Below are 17,580 nucleotides of genomic sequence, written 5' to 3' on the forward strand. Positions count from 1 at the left end.
TTTGGGTTGAAAATAACAATCCAAATGTCAATGTATGCAAAAATGTTTAGTGAGTCTTTGAATTTTATACCAAAAAATGCTAGCTTCAAATGATTAATTAGTAATATATATATATACTTTCATTGGAAATTAATTTGTCTTTTTTAATATTTCCATCCAGAACACTCCTTCTTGAATCACACAAACTTGCAGTGATAACACATATGTAGCAATTTCCCTTCATATCAGATGAAAACTAGAATAATCCAACCATGAGCACAGTGAAAGGCTTACCGAGGTGTACAGGTATCCCTCGCTGTTCATTGCCAAATACAGCTTGGTTTGAACTCCTTGAATAGCCACCACTCGAAGACCCACAGGGATGAGGTTAAACAGAGCTGCAGCCAAAAAGAATGTGAAAACAAGGTTACAATATCGAATTCCATAGCTTTTCAATGTTTCCAGCAGGGCTATCTGGTCTTCCAAAAGTAAAGTCTGCTTGGTAAGAATATTCATATATGTATATATGGATAGATAGATATAGATGATAAAGCCTCTTCTACCTTTCAGTACCTTCAATTCATGGTTGTAGTCACATAATGGGGATGTAATTTTCAAACACCCTGGAGAAAATGGAAGGCAATTCCATGGTTTGTACAGTGTTGGAGGTGGGGAATCTTGATACTTCTGAAGTGATCCAGTTCCAGGAATTAGTCTACATATTAAATAACTTTATCTTCAACAAACCAAGGTTTTAAACTGCTCTCTTAGACAACTGCTGAGATTCACAGACACAGATATGATCTACCAGTTGGGGAGAGATTCCTAGAATCTTAGAAAAGACACTAGTCCAACTCCTTCACCTAAACTATCTGTATTATTTCTGACACAGCAAAAAAAAAAAAAAAAAGAAATCCAAGACTTGAAAAAAAAAAAAAAGTCATTTTGGAATCTTATGTTCCCAGAGTAGTATTTCTTAAAGAACATTTTTTTAAGATGGGGTTCAGAGGGGTCTTAGCTTTTAGTCTCTGGGAGCAAAGGTTATAGGAATAAAAACAACGAACTTGAGAGTTTTATTTAATTTTTTTTCCTAAATAGTTGTAAGTGGGCAGCTGGCTGGTGCCAAAGAGGACTTCATTTCTCCATTTGAAGGTCTGATTGCGTGAAACTTACATCCCGGCTGTCCTCACAATCACACACCACTCACTGGAGAAAACCAGTGGGTGTCTTCCCCCTACCAGCTGTCTACTCCCTCCTACACCAGGAATAAAAATAAAACAGTACATTTTTAAAACATAGTGCTTGCCACACACATCTTTTGAAAATAGCCTGTGCACCTTTCTCTCAAGAGTCCTAGACCAATGTTGACGATTTTTGCTTTGGTGTGTAAGTTTATGGAGGATGATAAATCGGTCTGCTATCATTTCTGTGAGCAAGAATGTAGTCACCCCGTGGGCAGGAAAATTTTTTCTCAGATCTCTTATCTTGATGTATATATATTCTACTGCAGTAGGTAGAGTTATAGAGATGAGAAATATTAATAAAAACTCAATATTCCTTGGTGAGCCTACAATGTACCTTTCCCTTAAAATCAGGGTGTTACCACAGAGGAGCTAGGACAGATTGTATGGTGCAAAATGCAAGTGTGCCTACCACATGCTGCTGATGGCACTTCATTCAATACTCATCATATTAAAAGCTGTGCCCTTCTGTTATGTGAGGTGAGGGAAAGGAATTGCACAGATTGCAAGCTAGGATCTCATGCTATATTTGACCATGCAGTGCCCAGGAATGAAGTCTGATCTTGTTCAGCATGTCATGTGTATGTTCCATCTCTTTCTGTGATGGCACCTTCCTCATGGCAGGTGCTCAACATACATTTGTGGACTGCTAGCAATCTGTATGGTGAAATCATGATATTATATTTTTGAAATGTAATAGATCACGGTCCCATTACATAACAGTTGAGAGTTTTAAAATTCTGATATGTAAGAAATCAAATGAAATCAAACAAAAACCTCCTTATGGGTTTGGCTTAAAAGGCATAGCACTAGACAACTAGAACACCAGCGTATGCTGGAGTCCTAGTTTAATCAAACTAATAGATGATGATAGATGAGAGGTAATAAAGGATATTTAGAATTGTTTCTAGAACTTCATTTTTTACAATATTCTGAAACTTCTTAGTTCCCTGAATGCAGGTGGTAGGGTAACAAGCAAAAAAAAAGAGAAAGAAAGAGAGAAATATTTGATTTTCACCACGTGCCCCAACTACTGACGTGTGTTTTAATGGACAATAAAATGTTTAATTCTTGAACATCAGATAGCAGTAGAAGGAAGAGAAGTAAAGAATATGAGTAACCCATGCCCAGGATTATCTATCCCTGAATAATGGTAAGAAGTATACCAGTGGCACATGGATTTTTCACTATGTACCATAGATATCTGTGATGCCCAATTCAAAAATAAAAAATATCATGCTAAAATAAAAAATTGAAGAAAACAACAAAAGTGGAAACTGACTGGTGATACCAGTCCAATTGTTTTTCTTTAGACATTTAATATCATAAACATTTAAGATCACTAAGATGAATTTATGATCAATTAAGATCATAAACAAAGTCTGTCTAAAGGGACAGTCTTCCTAGGTAAAAATGCAAAGAAATTATTACATCAAGGGTGAGCTTGCACAGATTAAGTATTCTTCAATATGCCTCTGTTTCTCTAAATCTGGAGTACTTCTTCATGGACTTAGGATATTACTTTGATTAGGATGAAAATATGCTAAGCATGAGAAGAAAACAATGGATTTTATGTGTGTATCTAAAACACATTCATTAAACATCTGATATCTCTTCTTCCATTTCTGTCAAAATTTTGAGGAAGAAATAAAAAGGCCCCATTTCTTGTTTCCTGTTGTATCTACATAAAAACAATTAAACTCCTTCTACACTGAAAGACCCGTTATTCTTAGAGATGTGCACAGAGTTGGCACTCAGTGTTTACTTAATACAAAAAGGAGGCCATCTTTTTTTTATCAGTTGGGTTAAGATCAACTTCTCAAAGGGAGCAATTTAAAAAGTATATATTAATGTTGATCAGAAAGACTTGACCCATTAAATTGGTAACACTACTGGAGGTTTGAAAGGGAAGTTGCCTATTCTAACATCGCCCTCACTGAATCCAAGGCAGATATCATAAAACTGCTCTCATGAAATGTCTATCATCTTTTCCTTTTCAGGGGGCAATACATAATTTACAATGGCTGATTTGTTCACGGTGAGATTTTACTGGACTGATATTTACCATTGTAATAAAGCTACCTAAGGTTAACTTAAATGCATAATACCATATATATGTTTTCAGAAATAGATGTATCTTGGTAAATGTGAATTGATTTGTTTTATCATGATCTGGCTTATCATGTCAGAATTAAAATATAAAATCAACCAAGGTGAACCAAGTGAGAAAAAAATATGATGAAAAACCCTAAAAATTAAGAAAAATATAAACATAAATAACAAGAATGCATATTAAGGAAATAATATATTAACAAAATAAATAATGAATGCCAAGAAAATTGCTTGGCGTTAGGGGGAGAAAAAGAATACATCTGTATAGTTAGACTTCCATTTTAATGATGATCATTTTAATGATCACTTTAACCATTAAATATTCTTGTTTCATGATGACTTACAACCCTATAATATACTCAAGTGGGAAGAAAAGCTAGCCCGCTGGCCTCTGATCATACTTGGCAGCTGGGGCAGAGTCAAGCCCCACAGACTTGCTGTTTCTTTTGAGACACTTTTCATTTGTGTGCTTCATCTTATGGTAATACTCACCGTTGGCTGACTCACCTCTCATTATTTCATTCTGCCTAAACACAGATTCTGGTTCTTTTAAGGCCCAACAATATCATTAGTATGCAGAAATGCCATGCATATCAGTCAGTTATAAGAAAACCAAAGGCAGGAGCTATGTATATGCAGGAACTGAAAAGTAAAACTGACTACCTCAGTCCACAGTTAAGAAATGGAGCTTTATTTACATACATGTGTGTGTGTGTATACGTATGTGTCTGTGTAGATATATGTGTGTGTGTATAGTACTCTACAATGACTACGTACACTGTGATCTTGAGGTGTGTGCCATATCATTGCTTATACAACAAATGAATCATCTGGGTTTTTTTTCCTTTTCAGGAAAGGCATGTGAACATTGGACCCCAAATAAACTTTTTCACTGATTTCTGCACTAATCTGCAGAAAATGTTAAAAGTGAGGGAAAACCTGACTGGGTGGGGGTCATTAGGAGCTGATCATGAACCTCCTTTCAGTAATGCCCAATGAATCCGTTTTGCCGAGGCACTTTGGAAAGAGGAACAGCTTTGTTGTTGTTCAGTCGTGAAGTTGGGTCCAACTCTTTGCGACCCCATGGACTGCAGCAATTCATGGGAATGTTTTATGATGGACTCACGTCTGTTATAGGGGAACAGTAAAACCCTCTAATTAGCCTTGACTCATTTTTTCAAATAGAAGACTATACCTGAAAGAACATCTAGCATACTCACTGTAGAACTGCAACAGTAACAGCATTTTGCAAAACAGTGAAGAACTATGAAATCGTTTATGTATGGAACTTTTTCATCCTAGGTACTACAGAGCTTTTTTTAAGGGTAATTAAAGGTGACTTCCTCTTGAGGTCTTGCCTTGGCCATCAATCAGCCCAGGAAGCTTTCTTAAAAGATGTGAAACTCTTAACACTCAACATTGGAATCCTTCTCTATGGCTTTGCTCTCTCTAGCCCTGTACCTCTGAAAATGCTGTAGAGGACGTGTTAGCTTTCAGATGGGCTTTTCTTGGCAATGGCACAATTTCTGGGAGATTAATGAAGTCTGAGGGAAATGCAATATAAATTATGGAAAATTTGGAAGGAATTGTGAGAACTAGGTGATTTAGCCTCATGAAAAATTGAATATGTCTACACCAATCTTCTAATTGCAAAAAAAAAAAAATCCCACCAATTATTATCATTGAAGAGGGTGTCACTATTAAGGAGTTCATGCATTTATGACTCCAAATAAATAAAACTTATCACAAAAGGTTATATAACATCTTGGAATCACTATCCTTCAGTAATTGGAAACAAAACTAACTTTCTTTTTGATGTGTTTCTCTTTTAGGTTCACCATGATGGTCTTCAATTTGGTCTTGACTTAAACCACGATTAAAAATAAAGTGCTCAAAGAAATCTCTTTACCCACCTGTGGAAGTATCTCAATGTTAAAATCCCAATTAGTCTGAGAATTATCAGTGTGTGTAGGACAGGGGGAACAGAAGTGAAAGCTTGTAATGATGAATTCTCCTGACATGAAACCACTCTTCTCTCTTGGGATGAGACCGGTGCTTAAGAGTAGAGATAACTGTGCTATTTCAGGATCAGTGTGGGGGTGAGTAAATTTTCTGTGGGAAAAAAGTAATAAAATCCAAAGGACAGCCATAAATCTATCCAGATTACCATGGAGATGACATTTGGATTGTTCTTCAGATGGTGTCAACATTATTTGCTACAGTTCACTATTTTAGATATTTTTATGTTCCCTTTCCTTTAGGCTAACCTGCTGAAATGGGATTATATAGTGCTAATTCCATTTTAGATTCACTTCGGGATTAAGCAGGGTTGTTTACTTAAAAAACAGAAAGAAAGAAAGTGTCAGCAATATGCTGGGATATACTATTATTTATTTTGCAGTCACTTACTGTAAGTGCTGTCCTCATCTTTAGTGCCATCAATAGTTCCATCTGCCTGCAGCTGCAAGTGGTAACCTTGTCGACTGTATAGTTTGGTAACTATACCCTTAAGCTGAGGCTCTGCAAAGAGAAAGATGGTTGGGATCAATTGATAAGTTGTGCACATATGGTTGAAAAGACTTAGAATTCTAATTCCATTTACAAATTTTAGTGGAAAAGGTCAAACAACATTTTTTATAAAGAGTCCTCTGAAAGAAGGAAAACAAGCAAACAAACTGCAAGTTTCAGAACCAACCTCCAGACTGAAGAAACATTTGACTGCCACCTGGTAACACTGGTAAAGCCCTAAAGCTACTGACAGCAGAGACAGTTTCTGATGGCGTGTCCTTTGGCTTGCAGAGTGGCACTTCATCTCATTGAGCATTCAAAATGGCTTGGCAAGTGGCATATTCTGCCTTTTAACAATGTGCCACTTCTCATGTGGAAGGAAAAGGAGAAACACTAAGATGAGATTTAGAGTGGTTTTCCAAGCAAGGACCAAAAACACACCAGCAAAAGTTTCCCTCAGAATTACCACAATTGGAATAAAGCATCCCCTCCATTCTAAGAAGGTTAAAAATGCATAAACAACCTGGAACCCCATCAAAGGATTTCTATTTAGAAAATTGAGCCGCCATACAAAAAAGAAGGGGAGAGAGGGAAAATAAACATATTAATTATCCTTAGGGGAAAATGTGTGCAAAGAGCAGGGGCTTTGTTGGTGGGGAGGCAAGAAAATTAGTTCATACTTATCTTCAAATTTAGTATTAGAAATGTAATTATCCAAAATATGTGTTCTCAAGATAATTTTCAATTATGAATCACCACAGATTAATGAAGCACCTCATTTATCAATAACAGCCATGCTATCCAAAATTTGCTTTTATTGAATACAGACACCTGCACTGAAATGATATTTATGTCATTATTCAGACCACATAATCATGCTCTGCCACCGCTTAAACCTGTTTCAAAGCGAGCCTAATTTACAGCTAATTCCTTAAAAACTTCAAGCAAGCAGAAAATGTATGTCTGCATGTTCATTCCAGGATGTGTAGAACACACAAATAGCGAAATAACAGACTGACACGTCAGAAATTCTGTAATATGTATCTAGTACAAGTAAGAAAATTGAGTAAAGGATCCATTTGGTTAAGAAGAGCCAAAGAAGCTGCTTCTTCGCCTGAAGGTCTACCTTGACGCAACCCGACACCTCGAGCTGTGTGAATTTCCCCTGGCGCCGGAACACCGCGCTGCTCTTCTCACTGAATTGGTTCAAAAGGACCCACAATCTGGTTAAATTCTCTCTTCAATCCTGCATTTTAGGAGCAAGTAACCAACCAATTTGACTAGTCGAATCAGATCACTAAGCTCTCGGCCACAGGTTCTAGGAATCCACCCCCTCCTCTCCAGCAAATATTTCAAAGCTACACCACAAGTCTGTCCCAGTAAGCTTAAAAGTGACCAAAGAAACAGAATGCCTAGACAGCGGAAGCCCAGGGACCTTGGGGGTAGAAGCTGGGAGAGGAAGGGTCAGTGCTGCGGGGATGAAGGCAAGGGAGGGATTCCCTGGGTTCTCCCTGGGGGTAGGGGTGGGCAGGGGTCTGCGCAGCTCCGCGCCTCCAAAACACGCCATACACACGGCTGCCCAGAGCTCCCTAGCTTGCACACATGTGGCCTGTCTGAAGCTGATGGCGCGCCCGCTGGGCAGGGTATGCCCCCCAGCTCTGCGCCTGTCCCACAGCAGTTGCAATGCAGCAAGTCTGTTACTGTTACGAAGGAGGCGAGAAGAGGGATCGCTTCCCACGCACGCACACCAGCTAGGTGGCCACATCCGCACTAGATGGGCCACCGACAAACTCACCTCCGCTTACATCCACGCCCCCCAGCCCCCTCCACACTCGTAAAGTACGGAGAGAGGGGAAAAAAAAAAAAAGAGCCAGCCAAGAGCCCCCTTCCAACCTGGTCTCCTCCTGCGCCTCTTCTTGGAGCCGAAGAGTTTGACCCGGGAAAAGACGTTTAACTTGTTTTTGTCGCAGCTGGTCTTGCCTTTGCTGGGGCTGCTGACACACTTGCAGGCGTTTGATTTCTCGCGCTCGCGGGCTTGTCGCTTCTGCCGGATGAGCGAGCTGGCGATAGCCGCCGCCATGGCCACGACGCCCACCACCACCACTTCTTTCGCGGCCCCTCTCCGGGTTCGCCTCCTCCTCCCGCGCCTCCGCCGCTCGCCCGGTCGGTCTCGCGCCTCCGCCGCCTTAGTCTCCGGAGCCGGCGCTTGCCCGGGCTTCTCGGCGCTCGGGCTTCAGCCGAGGAGGGGGCTCAGCATCCCGGCCGAGCTCCTCCGGCGGTGGTCCGGCTCCCGCGCGGGCGGCCGGCTTGCCTGGGTCCGAGCCGACGCCACAGCCCCGGGCCGGGATCGCGGGCGAGACTGGATGGCAGGCGGTGGCGGCAGAGCGGCGCTACTGCGTGCGCTCGGCCCCTGCGCCCGGAGGACACTGTGCGAGTCCAAGTGGCTCGGGTCGGAGTTTGGCGGCACCCCCCGCCCGGTGCCGCGCGGAGGGGGCCGGAGGAGGGAGGCGGGCGGAGGGAGGGAGCGCGGGCGGGAGAGAGAGGCCGGGAGCGCGGGCGGCGGCAGGGAGGGGGGGATGGAGGAACAGGGCGGGGGGGGGGGGGGTGGGGTGGGGGGGGTGCGCCCTCGCCCTGGCCCCTCCGAGCCTCCCACTAGTCCTTGCAACTTCTTGGCCCGCCGATCGGGAAAAGTTGGCCCGTGCCAGCTTTCCGACGCGGCTCAAACAGGTAATGGCCTTGCATCTTCGCTGCCGCCGCTGCCGCCGCTGCTGCTCTGGGCGCGGCACCGACTCAGTATAGGAATTCTGTCGCCGCAGGCACCCTCCGGAAGAGCGCGCCGGCCTCCCGCGGCCCCCTCCCCCGGTGGCCCCTCCCTCCCGGAGCCCAGCCCGCTGGCGCCCTGCCGCCGGCCGCCCCCACCCTTCCCATCCCCCCAAGTCCCCGGCGGGCCGCTCGGGCTAACACCTGTCGGGGCTCCGGCACTGCCCCATCTCCTAAACCCTCCTCCCCTCCTCTTCCCCAGAGGAGCCTCGGGCGGAAACAGTGATGGAGGAGACACCGGGATGAGGCAGTTGGGTTGGAGGAGCGGGGACGGGGGTGGGGGTTGCTTGGAGATGGGGGATGGCGGAGTGGGATGTTCCGTTACTGGGTGATTCTGAGTTGGCCCCATGACGCCCCGGCTGGAGCCCAACGGAAGTTCGCCAGCCCCTTGCCCCAGGCTGGGACTCACAACACGCACTCCCCTCCTAACACACACTCGCTGAGGTTTTTCGCATGGCGACACTTGTAGCCATTCAGGAGCGAGGCCGGAGCTCGCAGGCTGGTTCAGCCTCCCCCCGCGGCAGCAGCAGTAGCAGCAAGCACTGCAGAGCTTCGCCCGCACACCACGCTGCCACCCAGTGGTTTTTGCTGACTTTTCATTTCAGGCCAGTTTGTGCCTTCCGAACCCCGTTTTCCCTCTGCGCCCCCTCACCGTTCAGCTCGGCTTTGGGATCCACGCAAAGAAGTCGTGTACAGAAGCAGTATCTGGGAAATGCAGAGCTGAGCCTTTCTTTAAGCTCTGGCGTGTCTCCAATATCCTTCTTTTATTTTTATTTCCCCTGCTCCTCAAGCTCAGGCAGCCTGCCTCCCTCCAATTCAGGAATCAAGTGTGGTTTGCTCGCCTCACTCAATTCACAAGTTTTGCCCCATCTCTTACTTGATTTCTATGCTAGAAAGGAAGCCCCTCAACAGTAGGTCGGCTCTGACATGGAGCTATCACTACTGCTCTGTCGACTAGACCTCCAGCTCTTTTCAGAACTGCTGTAGATGCAAAACCAAATGCCCAGGCTCTGGTCCTTTCCTGAGCTCTTGGGCCTGAGCCTCAACTAAGAATCTGAAATCTTTCAGGCTTCTTACTTTTAGCCCGTCAGAGTTACAGCTCTTGAACCTTCTGTAAATTTCACTGCTCCACCGGGTAAGCTGCTGCCACCTCCCTTCCACCTTTCCCCAATCTTGAAGTGTCTCTTGCCCTATGGGAAGCACAACTGTGTCTGCTGAAGTGCACTGGCCTGAAGCTTGCAGTGACTGAAATGGATAGACACGGGACAATGATGCCGAACAGTCGGAAATTTCTTGCAGGTTAGTCTACTGCTCTTTTGTGGTTTGTGTTTTCCCAAGAGAAAAGGGAGGACAAGGCAGAAAAGTTTTAGCATCTCACGTCCACTGAAGTATCTTTAGACTTTAATTCATGGGGAAAAAAACCCTGGGCTGCTCCCTCGGGACACTGGAACGCCTTAAAAGTTGGGACTGGGTTTTGGTCACCACTATATTCCCATCCCCTGGCACGTTTTCTGTCACATAGTTTAAGCTCAGGAAAAGTTTATTAAAAATAATTGACAAGTGACTGATTGATACTGATTCTGAAGGGTACAAAGATGTTTCCTGGCTCAGAAGGTATTTGATTTAAATTCCAACTACAATGAAGGGAAATAATCTCCCCAAAAGAGGGGTTGAAAGCAGCTCTGACCAAGACCAAATATTTGGGTTGTGGGATGGACAGTTAAGAGGTTCCTACTCACTGTGTATGCTTTTACCTTCTGCTGTGTACTGCCTTCAAGAATCCACCCCCACCCCCCCCACCACCACCACAAACCCACCTTTTTTTCCTCTTGTTTCTTTCTTGGGACCTTGCACCAAAGCAGGCATGACAAAGCTAAAGAAAAACAGAGTCCTGATTCAGACAAGGGACAGAACTTGGGAAGAGTAAGGGAATGGTACTGAGAAAATAATGAAGGCTTTCCCAGGCTCTTCCTACTGCTTCTCCACCAGGTCAGCACTCACTGTTTGCTTGTCTGAACGTCACTCACAAGGTATTTTTAGGTGGGATTTGAGGTAAACAGATATAGAGAAGACTTCAGGGATATATAATGAAGAGAAGCGGCACACCATTACAGAGACTCAAACACAATCATGTAAATACATCAACTCTTTTCCTGACTCCTACCCACCACCCCAGGCTTGTTTTAAACATATTAATTAGAGAATTAAACTCTATGCTATGAACACATGAAACCACTGGGTCAAAGCTGACAACCGGATAATTCTCTGGGTATTTATATATATCTTTCTTGCTCTAACCTCTCTTGAAAAATGAGAGGTATAAGGGGAACCAGAGTCTCTCCCTGTCCCATGTCCCTGTCAGCCCATAAAATGTACTTGTGCTGATTTTTATCCTCCCTTTATCCTTTCAACTCCATGGACAGGAAAACAAATGACATGTGATGGGTAAGACCAGACATAGGGTCTCTAACTCTTTGTGATCTGTCTACAGACCACATGCATGCTCTCTCTTCCAATAAGAGAATCTGAGGGCTGTCACTGGAGAGGGATCATGGCAAGGGAGGAGAGTGTTGGGGGAAGTGGGGTGGGGGAGGGACTGAAGGAAACCCATTTTCACTTTGAGTCCAGATTGTGTTGTACAATCACTTCAACCATTAATGGAGCAGATCTTTTCATCCTTTCCTAACTCTCCTGTGTCTTTCTCAGGTGCTCTCAGAGAAGTGTGTGAATACAACAATGAAACCCTCAGAGGAGACCTGTGCTAAAAACTCATTCATCTTGAGAAGGCAATAATGAAAGAAAGACTTGCAGGTCACCCTAGAGAAGCATATTTTGCCTTTCCTTTCTATCTCACTGACATCCCAGACCAGCAGTGTGGCGTTTCAGTGGAAGGATGAATCAAGGACTTTCCTTTAATGTACATGCATGCACAGTTGCTCAGTCGTGTCTGACTCTCTGTGACCCTATGGACTGTAGCCTGCCAGGCTCCTCTGTCTGTGGGGTCTCCAGGCAAGAATACTGGAGTGGGTTGCCATTTCCTCTTTCAGGGGATCTTCCCAACCCAGGGATCAAATCCATATCTCTTGAATCTCCTGCATTAGTAGGTGGATTCTTTACCACTGAGCCACCTGGGAAACCCTTTCCTTTGACACTTATTTCCAATGTGCCCTTTTCTCCTGTCTTGCTCTATTCCTACCAGTTCACCCTGCACCCTTGTTGGGGAACTTCCTAGATCTCCTACAGATCCAGAGTTTCAATTCTTCCTGCTTAACTCCAAGGCTCACAACTCCTCTATGCTAGGTGGCCCTACTCACTGCAACTCCTCCCAGACCTTTGATACTCACTGCACTTTCCACCAGGCTCTCTCCTTCATCTGATTCAGGAAGAAAGAATTCTTGGCTCCTTTCTCCAAGTCAACTCACAAAGAGTTCTAGCCTGAGTGACAGGAGGCACAGGTCTGAATCTCTACCACTGTGTGATCTTTATCATGTCAATTCCCCTCTTGGGGCTTCAGTTTTCTCATCTTTAAAGTCATCCTTGAAACATGATAGATGGCTTTCCAGTTGTATCCTACAGAACCCAAAGAGTAGAAGGATGTAAGCTCCCTCACTTGTGTTTCAATTGTAACACTTCCGCTTTCCTCACTTTTATATACTGGGACTCATACGTATGATTTCTTACAAATAAATAAATAAATAAATAAGATGACACTGCTGAAAACAAAACATTTGAAAAGCTTGGGATGAGATGTTCTAGAAAGTCTTCTTGATTCTGGGAGCCTATGATTTTTGCGCCTGTGCCTCTATTCCTCCTGCCTTTTCATCATGCTCTCTTCATAGTTGCCCTCTGCCCTTTCTCTTCCCATCGCATGAGAATATAAACTCTACATGGGAATCCCAAAGAAAAATCTGAAAGTATCTTTGGCTCCATTCCTCCTGGGTTCACTTGAGAAGCAGGCTTTGGCATTCTTTTCAGGGAGAGGTATGTGAGCTATTGGAGCAGAGAAGGCTGATCGTGGTCTGCCAGTCTCTTTTGGCAGGACTCAGAGGAGCTGGAAAGAAGCTGAGGGGACTTGCTCTCAAGAGGCATCTCCAGGAGAGAGACAGAAACCCAAACAGATGTGACTGTGATGAGTAAAAACGAGAGAATTGAGACAGCCTAATCAGGAGCAGCCTCAGTACTTTCTGAGCAGGAAGGAATTGGCTGTCTTTCTGAAACTCAGAAAAGATTTCAAACACCCTTCCTCCATGAAGATAAACATCATCAGAGCCTCTTGCTGGTTGGCTCTGCACCTTCGCTAACAGTCCATCAAAACATCTGAGTGACAAGTTACCAGGTCAAGGAATGATGATGAACTCAAAGGGAGCACGCTGGGAGTGGGAGGTGGATTCAAGTGTACCAGGGCCAAGCAACACTGGTATCCTGCCAGTAACTGACTAGAGCAGCAGAGGGGATATTGAAGAGACTGAGTAGCAAGTACCACTTTTTGTGGTCTATTTAATTATGTCCAAAAGCCCAGAGAAACGACAGGATAAAAATACAAATGAGGAGATTAGAGAAAAACCATTAGCAAAAGCTCTTGCCACATAATTCCAAGCAGAAAGAAAAATATGATTTAAGGGAATCTTGTCAATGTCACACTGGAATTCTAGAGACAGAAAGAGTGACTACTGTATTCTGTAACATAACCTGACACATTTACTAGCTGGCATAGAGTCTCTCCTAGTCAGATCATTTGGGGGAATTCTGTTTTGGAAATAAAAGGTCTACAGAATCAATTTTTTGGCAACTGATTGGCTCTCCTGATACCCATTCAGAATGAAAAGCCAGGGAACCCTAGGCTTGTGCTGCTCTAGACTAGTTGGGTTGGTCTTCATTGTGTCCTATTTCTGAGATCATTCTCTAAATACTTAAGCTGTAGAACGTACTGAACCTACCTCTGGTTTATATTTAAATAAAAAAAATAGATAAATAAAATCAGTGGGGAACACACTAATTGATTCTGATCTTTATAAAGAAAAATCCTATAACCCATATAAAAATTTCAATATTTCATAATTTATTAACTTTAAAACCATAAAGAATCCTGATGGAATTAATCATACCTATGAATTCCACTCTTTCCCATTTAATTAACCATAGCAGCAGCAACATCAAGGGTTCAAGGCCTCTGAATATCTGCTTCAGTTCAGTTCAGTTGCTCAGTCATGTCCGACTCTTTGCAATCCCATGAATCGCAACAGGCCAGGCCTCCCTGTCCATCACCAACTCCTGGAGTTCACTCAAACTCATGTCCATCGAGTCGGTGATGCCATCCAGCCATCTCATCCTCTGTCGTCCCCTTCTCCTCCTGCCCCCAATCCCTCCCAGCATCAGAGTCTTTTCCAATGAGTTAACTCTTCGCATGAAGTAGCCAAAGTATTGGAGTTTCAGCTTTAGCATCAGTCCTTCCAATGAACACCCAGGACTGATCTCCTTTAGAATGGACTGGTTGGATCTCCTCGCAGTCCAAGGGACTCTCAAGAGTCTTCTCCAACACCACAGTTCAGAAGCATCAATTCTTCAGCACTCAGCTTTCTTCACAGTCCAACTTTCACATCCATATATGACCACAGGAAAAACCATAGCCTTGACTAGAGGGACCTTTGTTGGCAAAGTAATGTCTCTGCTTTTCAATATGCTATCTAGGTTGGTCATAACATTCCTTCCAAGGAGTAAGCGTCTTTTAATTTCATGGCTGCAGTCACCATCTGCAGTGATTTTGGAGCACAAAAAAATAAAATCTGACACTGTTTCCACTGTTTCCCCATCTCTTTCCCATGAAGTGATGGGACCAGATGCCATGATCTTCATTTTCTGAATGTTGAGCTTTAAGCCAACTTTTTCACTCTCCTCTTTCACTTTCATCAAGAGGCTTTTTAGTTCCTCTTCACTTTCTGCCATAAGGGTGGTGTCATCTGCATATCTGAGGTTACTGATATTCCTCCCGGCAATCTTGATTCCAGCTTGTGTTTCTTCCAGTCCAGCGTTTCTCATGATGTACTCTGCATATTAGTTAAATTAGCAGGGTGACAATATACAGCCTTGATGTACTCCTTTTCCTATTTGGAACCAGTCTGTTGTTCCATGTCCAGTTCTAACTGTTGCTTCCTGACCTGCATATAGGTTTCTCAAGAGGCAGGTCAGGTCGTCTGCAATTCCCATCTCTTTCAGAATTTTCCACAGTTTATTGTGATCCACACAGTCAAAGGCTTTGGCATAGTCAATAAAGCAGAAATAGATGTTTTTCTGGAATTCTCTTGCTTTTTCGATGATCCATCGGATGTTGGCAATTTGATCTCTGGTTCCTCTGCCTTTTCTAAAACCAGCTTGAACATCTGGAAGTTCACGGTTCACGTATTGCTGAAGACTGGCTTGGAAAATTTTGAGCATTATTTTATTAGTGTGTGAGATGAGTGCAATTGTGTGGTAGTTTGAGTATTCTTTGGCATTGCCTTTCTTTAGGATTGGAATGAAAACTGTCCTTTTTCCTGTGGCCACTGCTGAGTTTTCCAAATTTGCTGGCATATTGAGTGTGGTACTTTCACAGCATCATCTTTCAGGATTTGAAATAGCTCAACTGGAATTCCATCACCTCCACCAGCTTTGTTCATAGTGATGCTTTCTAAGGCCCACTTGACTTCACATTCCAGGATGCCTGGCTCTAGGTGAGTGATCACACCATCGTGATTATCTTGGTCATGAAGATCTTTTTGTACAGTTCTTCTGTACATTCTTGCCACCTCTTCTTAATATTGTCTGCTTCTGTTAGGTCCATACCATTTCTGTCCTTTATCGAATATCTGCTTAGTCATTTTAATTAAGAAAACCTGTAGAAAAATACCAGATGACTGAGATGGACCTTTCTTCCTTGAGGATTAGGAGAGAGGAAGGATCACAAGAAAATGAGGTTAAGCTTCAATATGTGGGGATTGAAGTTTTGTACAAGGAAAACACTCTTTTCAGCAGGGGTGTCCAATACCGTAGTTGAAAATTGGCAGATTTTTTGATAGAAGATTTTATGACTCCAATGGAAACCTTTTATCTACCTTAGTGGATATGTGGGCTCAAGGCTCTCATTCTGTGATTTAAAACTACGCTCTATTCACATGCGGAGAAGGCAATGGCACCTCACTCCAGCACTCTTGCCTGGAAAATCCCATGGACGGAAGAGCCTGGTGGGCCGAAGTCCATGGGGTCGCTAAGAGTCGGACACGACTGAGCGACTTCACTTTCACTTTTCACTTGCATGCATTGGAGAAGGAAATGGCAACTCACTCCAGTGTTCTTGCCTGGAGAATCCCAGGGACCGGGGAGCCTCATGGGCTGCCGTCTATGGGGTCGCACAGAGTCGGACACGACTGAAGCGACTTAGCAGCAGCAGCAGAAGCAGCTATTCACATGGTCTTCCTAGTTGGCACAGTGGTAAAGAGTACACCTGCCAAGCAATAGATGCAGGTTCCTTCTCTGAGTCAAGAAGATCCCCTGGAGAAGGAAATGGCAACACATTCCAGTATTCCTGTCTGGGAAATCCCATGGACAGGGAAGCCTGGTGGGCTACAGTCAATGAGATGGCAAGGAGTAGGACATGACTTAGCGACTGAACATGAACGCACACACTATTCACATACTCATGACCTGCAACCAAGAGTCGTGAGGAAAAGGGTAGCAACACCATTACTGAGAAAGCGTATGGTCCTGTCTGATGGAGCTTGGAGACTCCTAGTAGCTTTGCCTTTGGAAGACTATACTGAGTGAACTTGGAACACTCGGGTCAAGGCCGTCACATCCATTTTCTACAGTTTCTCTCATGCAACATGTGGTTAATGCTTGGTAGATACAATACATTTATTCTCAACCAAATGGTTTGCCCCAGTGGTGATACAGTGTCCCGAGCCAGCAACGACACCAGCTTCTCTGAAATCAATTTAATTTTGTTCAATCATATTTGAAGATCTTGAAGGAATAGTTGCTATTTTATGAACTGACTGGTGACTAACAAATATAAATGAGATGTTTCTATGATGAAACACTTAGGGCAGACAAGAAATGCACAAAACTCAGAGGCAAAATATCTGTAGCACGGGGTTCATTTCTTGCCCAGTGAACTAAGTAATCTAAATGAAAAGCTAGGGGAAAAAATAATGGGAGGATTTGAGCCAGAAGCCGACCATCAGTCATTTTTCTGGAGCTAAGCTGTTTCAGGAAATAGGATTTCTGGAGCGAAGTGATCTAAACTCCAGATGCAAGGAAGGGAATACAGTGTTTGCAAATGATCTAACCTTCCCTGTTACCTAGCCTGGGGCGGGGCTGGGGTGGGAGGGTGGGGTAGGATTCACAACCAACATAAGGAACTCTAGTCTAGTTAAAGCTATGATTTTGTCTAGTCTAGTCAAAGCTATGGTTTTTCCAGTAGTCATGTATGGATGTGAGAGTTGGACTATAAAGAAAGCTGAGGTCTGAAGAATTGATGTTTTTGAACTGTGTTGTTGGAGAAGACTCTTGAGAATCCCTTGGACTGCAGGGACATCAAACCAGTCAATCCTAAAGGAAATCAGTTCTGAATATTCATTGGGAGGACAGATGCTGAAGCTGAAACTCCAATACTTTGGCCACAAGATGCGAAGAACTGACTCATTGGAAAAGACCCTGATGCTGGGAAAGATTGAAAGCAGGAGAAGTGGGTGACAGAGGATGAAATGTTTGGATGGCATCACTGACTCGATGGACATGAGTTGGAGTAAGCTCTGGGAGTTGGTGATGGACAGAAAGCCTGGTGTGCTGTAGTCCATGGGGTCACAAAGAGTCAGACACGACTGAGGGACCGAACTGAACTGATAAGGAACTCTGGGTGGATTTCCTATTTGCCAATGATATTGTT

At 43.7% G+C, this 17,580-nt stretch overlaps 1 protein-coding gene across 5 annotated transcripts in view; it reads right to left on the minus strand.

Annotated features, from left to right (window-relative positions):
- The window catches only part of FGF13 (fibroblast growth factor 13), a 575,359-nt gene that overhangs the window by 62,684 nt on the left and 495,095 nt on the right, over positions 1-17,580 (minus strand). For 4 of the 5 annotated variants that reach the window (XM_040265383.1, XM_040265380.1, XM_040265384.1 and 1 more), the window contains 2 exons: positions 5,742-5,852; positions 274-377 (listed from right to left, as the gene is read on the minus strand). In XM_040265383.1, coding sequence (XP_040121317.1) covers positions 274-377; positions 5,742-5,852 — 215 coding nt within the window. Of the gene's footprint in view, positions 1-273; positions 378-5,741; positions 5,853-7,733; positions 8,647-17,580 lie in introns of those variants that run through there. The other variant, XM_040265382.1, reaches the window with a different exon arrangement.

Source organism: Oryx dammah, unplaced genomic scaffold, assembly GCF_014754425.2.
Source record: "Oryx dammah isolate SB20612 unplaced genomic scaffold, SCBI_Odam_1.1 HiC_scaffold_23, whole genome shotgun sequence".
NCBI lineage: Eukaryota > Metazoa > Chordata > Mammalia > Artiodactyla > Bovidae > Oryx > Oryx dammah.